This window comes from Lygodium microphyllum, chromosome 12, assembly GCF_053477565.2.
Source record: "Lygodium microphyllum isolate KBCC chromosome 12, Lygodium_microphyllum_v1.1.10, whole genome shotgun sequence".
Classification (NCBI taxonomy): Eukaryota; Viridiplantae; Streptophyta; class Polypodiopsida; order Schizaeales; family Lygodiaceae; genus Lygodium; species Lygodium microphyllum.
The window spans coordinates 12740135-12749250 of NC_141146.1; the positions used below are offsets into that span (position 1 = coordinate 12740135).

At 41.2% G+C, this 9116-nt stretch overlaps 1 protein-coding gene across 2 annotated transcripts; it reads right to left on the reverse strand.

Annotated features, from left to right (window-relative positions):
* Window positions 1–3299: 3299 nt before the first annotated feature.
* LOC148027464 (uncharacterized) lies at window positions 3300–7490 on the reverse strand. 2 transcript variants are annotated; one of them, XM_087689177.1, is made up of 5 exons: window positions 7297–7490; window positions 7071–7130; window positions 6763–6954; window positions 4250–4449; window positions 3300–3828 (listed from the first exon to the last, which is right to left on the reverse strand). In XM_087689177.1, the coding sequence occupies exons 3-5, from the start codon at window positions 6853–6855 to the stop codon at window positions 3570–3572; spliced, it is 552 nt and encodes a 183-aa protein (XP_087545303.1). In that variant the 5' UTR covers window positions 6856–6954; window positions 7071–7130; window positions 7297–7490; the 3' UTR covers window positions 3300–3569. The 2 variants fall into 2 exon arrangements, with proteins under 2 accessions (XP_087545303.1, XP_087545305.1); XM_087689179.1 differs by lacking the exon at window positions 7071–7130.
* Window positions 7491–9116: the final 1626 nt, after the last annotated feature.

Here is a 9116-nt window from a genome sequence, read left to right on the forward strand (position 1 = left end):
GGATATGTTAGCAGTCTAGTCAGCTCATGTCTAAGTTTGGGCTATGTTTATATTACTAGGTTATTTAAGCATTTTATAGTTGTCATTTTATAATTATTTAGGCATTTATTGTTGGCTCAACAACTGCCATATTTAGCATATTTTGGACCTATTTATTCAATGACTCCTCTCATTCAGTCACCATCATTCTTCAAGTGGTCTTCCTATTGGAGAGAGGAGCCAGTGTTGATGCCCAATCAACCTAGTGACTCACTATTGTACGCGACATTCTTGTGTTTGGTATATAGATTCCATTTCTCAAGCACATCTCTGAGTTCTCTTCCTTTGCAGTGTCCTTCTGTTCTCTTGTTCTTTCATCTTGTGTTCAACATTTTATTTCAGTACTTGTCTATGCTTCCATTGCTACACTTCTAACATGGTATCAAATTGCAAGATCTAGGTTCTTGCTATGACTTTTCTATTAATTACAGGTCTTTCTCCCCCTATTGATTAGACCTATGTTTTTTAGACCCACAACCTACGTTTTCAACGTGCGCTTGGATTTTAGCCTACAATCGTCAGTTTGCTATACTCAATGCTCCACGAGACTGTGTTTTTAGTTTTCTATCCCTAATCATGCCTGGGAATTTCTTATACATGCCATTTTGTTGTTTTTTGTAGTTTTTGATTGGTTTTTTTTCATTTTGCAATAGTTGGCCTTCATTTTTTATCTCAAAAATTTTTAACACTACATGTGAACTCTCATTTTGTGAAGTCTTTGCTATTGGTTTGGTTATATTTCCTCTCAGTATACCCTCTATCCTCTATCTTCTCTTCTTCTCCTCTCCAAATGGCTCCTCTGTGCCCTTCTACAGATGATAAGTTACATGGACCTAACTATCTTACATTTTTTATAAAAGCCTAGTTTGTGCAAAAGCGAATTTGATACATTGTATGTGAAGCTATTCCTCGACGTCAGCATCCTTTTTCTCTTCTTGAAAATTTTGATGAGGATAACCATGAGAAAGCTGTGTTTACATGCGATTCGGATAATGCACATGCATATTCTGCACTGCTTCGGTGTATTTCCAAAGAAGTTCTACTGGCGGTTACCTCTTGTAGGACTGGCGGTTACCTCTTGTAGGACATCACCCGAAATATGATCGAAGCTTTAGATGTTGTATGAGATGCCTTCCCCCATGCATATTGTGACCCTTTATGAACAACTTCAACAATTGAAGTTCGAGTCCAAGGGCACCATTCAATCATTTTTGCTCCTTGTTACACAGGTATAGGACCAGCTTCGACACATGCAATATATCCTTCTAGAGGCACATCTAGTAGGCACGGTCCTCTACAAGCTTCCCCCGATTTTGATGGAGTGGCGAGTGCTTTGAGGATGCAAAGATCATCTACACTTACGAGCTTTACATATATGTCCTCAATGCTTCTTAAGCATGAGACATCTTTGCGTTTATAGGGCAAGCTCTCATCTCATTATGGCAGATCTAGTGAGGCCTTTACAGCTTCAACGAGGGGTGACAAGAAGTCCAAGGCCCCGTCTTATCACTGTGGTAAGAAGGGTCACTTGAGAAAGGACTACAAGGGGTTAGCAAACTCATGGAAGAAAAAGAAAAAGCGGAATGCAAACTCCTCCGATGAGTCATCCTATTCCACAAACTCTGATTCCAGTTCTTCAGACCACGGGAAGGGCTTGATTACCCCTTCCTCACTTCCTTTCTAAAGGTGATACAACCATTCACAACTCTCTAGTGCCAAAGAGGGAGTGTGAGAGGGTGGTGAGATAGGACAGCCGAACCTCATCTATACAAGTATACAGACGCACATGTTCTTGAGAGGGGTATTCCTGATGCATCGTGACAAATTCAAATCCTAGAGTTGGGATTGATATCCATGGGCTGTTTATTTGACAACAAGCACAACTGGTGAGATGGGACAACCGAGCCTCATCTATATAGATATACACGTGCACAAGTTCCTGAGGAATGTTCTTAACGCATCAACTGCAATCTGGCAAATTCAAATCCTAAAGTTGAAATTAATATCCATGGGTTGTTTATTTAACAACGAATGGGATTAGCTCCTAATCTTGAGCTCACATGAGAGGACACTTTGACGCTCTTGGCCAAAGGTGGGAAATCCATTGTCACATATTAGAGCACATGGGACAAGGGAAAGAGTGGTGACCAAAACCAAGAGTTGGGAGACATGAAGCTGGAGTTGGCTAAGCTTTAAGAGATGGTGAGAAGGCCCACATGACCCCATGTTCTATGGTGCATTGCGGAGGAAATCGGCCAAGTGCCTGGATCCTAGATCGAGATCATGTGCTAACTGCATTAGATTTGGCTACAATGTGATACATTGCAAGATTGTCGAGATAATTCCATACGTCGAACCACATAATCAGATATATTATCTAGGGAATAGGCCATCGAACATTGAAAAGGGAGCTCCATTAGATCTCCTACCACCCAATGAATCAAATCTAGTTATCTCTAGGGTGGACATTAAACCCACAAGGGTGCCAAGTCCACCTGGATCCTTTATGATACATCCACCGAGCAACACTCCAATACATTTTTTGACAAGATGGTCTTGTATGTTACTATGAGACATTGTTGATAGACATAGAGATCTATTATGACTCTTCTCTATTTTCAAGAGCTAGAACAATTCACATTGACCTCGGGATCTCTCAGAGGCATCTTGGTGGTGGCTTGATCACCCACTACTTGGGTGTCCATGGTTCTAAAGTAAAGTAAAGATACATTAATAAGTATCAATTAATAGGTATCCATTAATAAGTAGAATTATACCTATTAATGGATACATTCTTTACTTTACTTTAGAACCATGGATATCCAAGTAGAGATCCCCAAATTAAAAATGTATAATTCAACAAACAAAATGCAATCCTTCACCTATGATTTAAAATTGTACAATATTCTTAAGAGAATTTCAAGAAACTAAAAATTTTATTGTAAGCCCTTTGCAATACTTCAAAAAGAGCACCAACTAATATGTGGGTGTATCACTCACTCTCTCTCTCTCACACACACACACAAAGTGCGTGTCTCTGAGTGAGTGAGAGAGAAAGTGACACTAGAGAAGAGCTCAGCAAAAATAATTAAACATCAAGTAGATAGACATTATCTAAGCAGATAATAAGATTTTGTTAGTTCTAACTCAACATGACAAGAATCATGGTAAATGAAATAAACACTTCCCATATGGAAGAGCAGTAAGTAAATGAAAATTTGACCCAGAAAATGAAGTACAAAATCTATAAAAGCCACATGGAACCAAAAATCAGGTCTGTTAATGAAAAAGTCAGATGAGGTGTTCCCAATCTACAAGAGAGCTGATAGATAAGATAAGCTTAATGTTTGAAATAACATCCTGAAAGAGCCCTTAAATCTCTCTAACTACTGCAGAGTACTACAACTGCCTACCAGGGAATCAATAATCAAATGACTATCCACAAAGTCCAGGAGCTGAGGAGAAGACTCGCTGTCCATTTGAATTAATTAGATATACAACGGACAGTGTTGCTCGAAATCATCCATGGCTCACGGATATGAAGCCATGTTTACTGCGCCTGCATCCCCCCTCCCTCTCCAAGAATCCTCCCGTGCCCTAGAATGGCACATATAGTAGGACACACTAAGGATAAATGTAAAGAATGTGAAGGCTACTCCTGCAGCGAATGTGTCTTTGCGGATTGCTTCACAGGTTATGTCTGTTCCCAGAGTTGATACATATTTTGTGTGTTTTGCGTTCTGGGCTGCACCAGCCAAGTAGCAAGAGGCTGCAATAATAAATGAGATCCTGCCAACCACCGCGCAAGGGAAAAAATAAGGATTTACTGATCACAAATTCCCACTAGAATTCTCACATTGCTAACTGAAACAACACCCTTAGCTTCTCGAAGGGAGGAATTACATATCTAGCTAGGTGCGGTTCGGGGCATGAGGCTGCCTGCCTAGCCCCAGGACGGCAACCCCCTGACCCCAACCGCACCTAGCTAGGTATGCAGTGCCTCCTAAGCAAATGCCCATGATGTTGAAACACCATAGGAAAAAAGGTAAAAGAGACCCATTTCCCACATGGGAAAATATAAGTACTTCTTGTCTTCTTGTGTGTGGTGATGGAGCAAATCAATTTGCGATAACAATCTTATAAGGCTTTGATGAGCCCTTCAAGACCTTCATGTTCAGGTGATACTAAAGAAGAGGCACCTATGACGTACCAAGTCAGGAGGAAGAAGATAATCGCAAACGCCCGCGCAACTCCTGGCTTCAGAGACCTTCCACAGCATAGACAACGGGTGGCAGCTGCTATCAACACCTGGCTTGCCAGCAGAAACAAAAGAGCTCCCACAGCCAAACCAGATGCAATGTCGGAGGTATATACACAATACTGGTCGTCGACATTAGTCTTTATTTCACCCTGCAATAACAAGAACAATGAAGATCAAAGCCCACCATTTAGAATAGAAGCCAAAGGTAATCATAAACTGAATGAATGCCACTAATAAACGTACACCAATAAATTTTGTAAAAAGCGGTTAGAATATGGGAAACAAGCAGTAACTCCTAACAACAAGTGTGCACTGGTGTGGTTGGCCCTTGTGTCCCCATCTTTCAGAAATTTTGCTTTAGGAGAGTGTTTATTAACTGAATGCTACCTATAAACATACATTGATAATTTTGGTAAAAGCGGTCACAGCATGGGCACGAAGCCATAACTCCCAATAACAAGTGTACACTTGTCAGTTGAGGCATTGCCATTTCGTCCCAGCCTTTCCAAGATTTCGCTTTAAGAGAGTGTTTAGGGTGAAAAGTGATCTTAAGCTGAGCTCTTAACTCAATATCTTAACTTTTGAACAATGGTTTACAGTGCAACCAGACCATTATTTAAGCATATGCCTTCAAGGAGTAATGGTAACAAAGAATGATAGACTACATAAGGTATTTACTCTCATGCTCTTGGAATAAGTTTGCAATAGCTAGACTCACAACAAAGCTAAACTAGGGTAAGGAAGCCAACTATAAAAGAATACCAAATGAAAAAGGTGTAACTTTAGGAGGGATTTCACAATTGACTTTTTTTTCTTTTTCGAGATCTGAATATATAACCATGTAGGGGACATCAAGAAGAAATAAATGTCTAATATTTATTTGTTTATTATTTTTTAATGCAACTTGAAAAATACTATTTTGTCTCTCAAGGTAGTGGTACACTTGTGAGCCAATGATGTGACACTTTAGCATATCGATGAATGACACCTAGGCAAGATCCTCAGTATTTTTCTTTTTTTTTGGGTCACATTACTAACCCCTAAGTGTTTTTTATTTTTGGCACCCATTTCACGATCGGCCCACTTACCCTAATATAGGTGAAAAAAAGAAAGAATTAGGAGTTCGACTCATGAAACTATATATTGCCCCTCCATTTGGACCACTCTCCAAATAAGTTCATTAGGTACAACATTACAGGACGTATTAGCGTTTAACTGAGACCGTCTGTAAGACCTGGTACCCCTTCTACCTTGAGGCAATGTTTCTCAACAACCTTAGAGTCAGTACTTGGTTCTGTTCCAAACTGATCTCTTGGTTATTTGGTCCTCCATCTTCACGAAAGTTTATTGCGAACTATAGTAAAGCTATTGCATCCCTCATAACTGAAGAGCCCTCACAGCTCCACACGTTTAGAAATTGAGTCCACTAACTCCATTTGTAAAGTCTTACCAGGACCGTAGCAAGCACTTTGGTCCACATTGTAAAAATGGGTGCCAAAACAGATACAATTTTGAATTTTGATAAACAACGCGGATCACATCATAGATCGACATATTCCAAAACAGCGACTGTTGCAGAACAAACCTTACCATTTACTGAACCAAAAGGATCAAGGCACGACGCACTACACTATCCGTGCTGTGACCCTTGTCTCCAAGCAACCTATTGCAGACCATCTTCTCAGCCCTCAGCAGGGTTGGATATGTAACCGGCAGAAGCGGCTGATTGATCTGAATACGCTGGCAGAAATTCGTCGTTTGGAATACTGCCGGAGCTTACCTTCATTTTCTGAACAGATCCCTCACCATCACGGTTATCGATCCGTATGCGTCGTATGGTTCAGATCCCATGTACAAGATCTTGACTGCCAGGCAAGTATGTTGCTACTTCGACACTGTGATTCCAAATAATAAAACGGATGAATGTGTCTGATTGAGGCTTGTGAGTATTTTCACTCGAACTTACTCTCAGATGTGGGAACTGTAACTGCAAATGGTTAGAATATCTGTTCAGATCGGGTGGAATCGCGTTTCTGGGCTACGGCATGGCCATTCATTAAGTTGGCATTCAGATCCCTCTATGAGATTTAAGAAGATCCTGACAACGTATTTGGAAGATGACAGTTCATTGGAAAGTTACAATCGAGGTTTTGTTCTAATGAAAGGCTCGCATACTAGCTAGTTTCAACTTAGCGCTGCAGAGAACATCCTCGGGTTCGACAGAATGTATAGATGTACGTTATTTCTAGGGCGTGACATGTTGCTGTTATGGAGACTGACTCGTTTTCAGCCTGCAAGGAGGTAGTTTGGCCTGCGTTCCCAATTGCAGGGATGATTTCTGGGATTCCTCACCTACTGGATCTGACATGCGGAGGGTAGGAATTCGGCTTAATTGTTACAAAGTTGAGAAACCAGAAACAAAAACCTCTACTTGAAAGGGGAGACGCCCCGAGAAACATTACCGTGGCACGGCGCCGCTCCGCAACTATCCCAAGCGCAAAGGCGATGAGATCTAGGACGAATACGGTAATGATGAGGAAAACGGAGGCCCCCATGGCCGCAGGAGCACCGCACAGCAGCAGGTGCAGGTGGCTTCTTTCTCTCCGCTGCTGCTGCCTTGGTTCGCTCTCTCGAACGTCGAGAAGCAGCACACCCTGATAAAGCCAGAGACGGTACACTCGGCTTGTCAAGAAACAAATGTGGCCTGTGTGTGTGTGTGTGTGTGTGTGATCTGGTGCTTTTGAAAGACAGAAAAGGCCCTGAAATGTACCTAATGTTGATGCAGGCGCAGTAGGTATGCACAACCAACGCCACAAAGCATTAGACTAGACTACAAGCACAAACGTGAGTGAGAAGGATGTATAGCCTAGAAGACAAAGGACGGATAGATCTAGGGCGGATAGTTCGATCAGTTTTCAAAAGTTTGTGAACCCGAAGGGCAGGTGCAACGGAACGGACATGGCCTAGGTAGCAGAGATGAAAAGAACATATGTTACCGGTGGGTGTCGGTGTCTCAGTCGGTGATGACGAAGCGTGAGGCAGCAGAGTGAGGGGACTGCGGATGGTGGCGAGGCCTTTTCAAGGTTTGCTGCAGCGATGGCGGAGGGAAAGGGACAGGCTGGCAGCAGGAAGCAAGCGAGAAGGGTGCTCGTCCGCCTTGTTCTTCTGGTGCCTGTGTGTTATTATTGTTGATAATTCCTGGGAATGAATAGTGCGCCGATCGCGACGCGGCAACGCACGCAAGGCGAGGAACGAACTTTGCTTGTGGGACTATGACAAGCATCAACTCTTCTCTGATATTTTCCCCTTCTTTTTACTCTTATATTTTTCAAAGGCCCACCACCAAATATGACATGTTAGTGTGTGACTAGTCAAATCCATGTGCATCTATGACATTCATACGCAACATCAATCCAACTATTCTCATTTATTTATTGCACAAAGAGCTCTAGCATTGTGTTCTTTTCTTTTGTTTGGAAAATGAATGTAAACTTAACAATTGTGAGAAATCACAACCAAGAACACATTATATATCATCACTGGCACCATACAAGCAAATTCACGTGCCCCATAGTGATATGCACACTAATGGATGAGACAAAACATAGCTCATTTTAACATTGGAAATATCAATTGCATAACAATCTTCTTGAGATATTATTTTAACCTATTTATAGGCTACCTCTCTCCCACTGTCATTCACCTACCATATAAACATCCTACAACACGATTGCTTCTAAGTGGAGAGAGAGAGACTGGCGCACACTGTCTATGACTCACTACCCATGCCATTGTACACTTTTTGAGCCGTCGCATATGTATTCCATTTCCCAAGTCTCTTCTCTTTGAGGTATTATGTTCTTATTGTTCTATTTTCTATTCTTTGTGTTCATTGCAATCTATATCAACAATGTCTCTTTACTTCTATAATTGCTCTGTACTTTCCAACCATAGTATCAGAGCTTGTTCCTCTTGGTTCCGGTGTTGCCTATTGTGGTTGACTATTGTTTTCATGTCTGACACACTCTAATTGCTACAACCTCTTGGTTTTGCTACTATATATATCTAGGTAGGCCCATGCAACACTTCAAACTACTAAGTGGCAATTTCTAGCCACCATGCAGCTACTTTTGGCTTGCATTCTGCTTTCCTAGTGTGTGGTCAATTTCAACAATTTTTTTATAAATTTACTCTCTTAAATCCTACATTTCAACAAGGTTGAGTTTTCAGGTTGATCCAAACATATACTCAAAGGACATAGCACATGTGTTAGTTTTGCTATGTGACTGTACAACACTCCCTTCCTTTCTTTTCCTCTCCTTTGTGTGTGGAATCCTAGTTCTTGAACTATTTACCTTGTGGTATTAGACTCTATCTCTGCAAGTGCCTCTCTCTCAAACCCGTTGCCTTTTTACATCTTCTTTGCGCCTCATCTAAATGGGACCTCCATGTTGCTCTATTGATGGCAAGGTAAAGAAGCTTAGCTATCTTGCTTGGAGTGTTGTCATGAAAGCTTGGTTTATGTAAAACCACTTTTGATACATCATTTCAGGAGCCATCATACATCCTCACATGCCCTTTCCAAATCTAAATGATTGGGCTAAACAAAACTATGAGGAAGTTTACCTCCTACAAGACATCTTTAAAAGTTTGGACGAAGTTATAGCTTTTGTACAAGGCTACATTGACCATGTGAGTTGTGACCCTTTATGATCAACTTCAAAGTATTAAATTCGAGGAGACTTGTATGTTTTAGTCATTTTTATTCTTCAAGTGACACATATACATGATCAGCTTGCCATCCATCCTTCCAAAA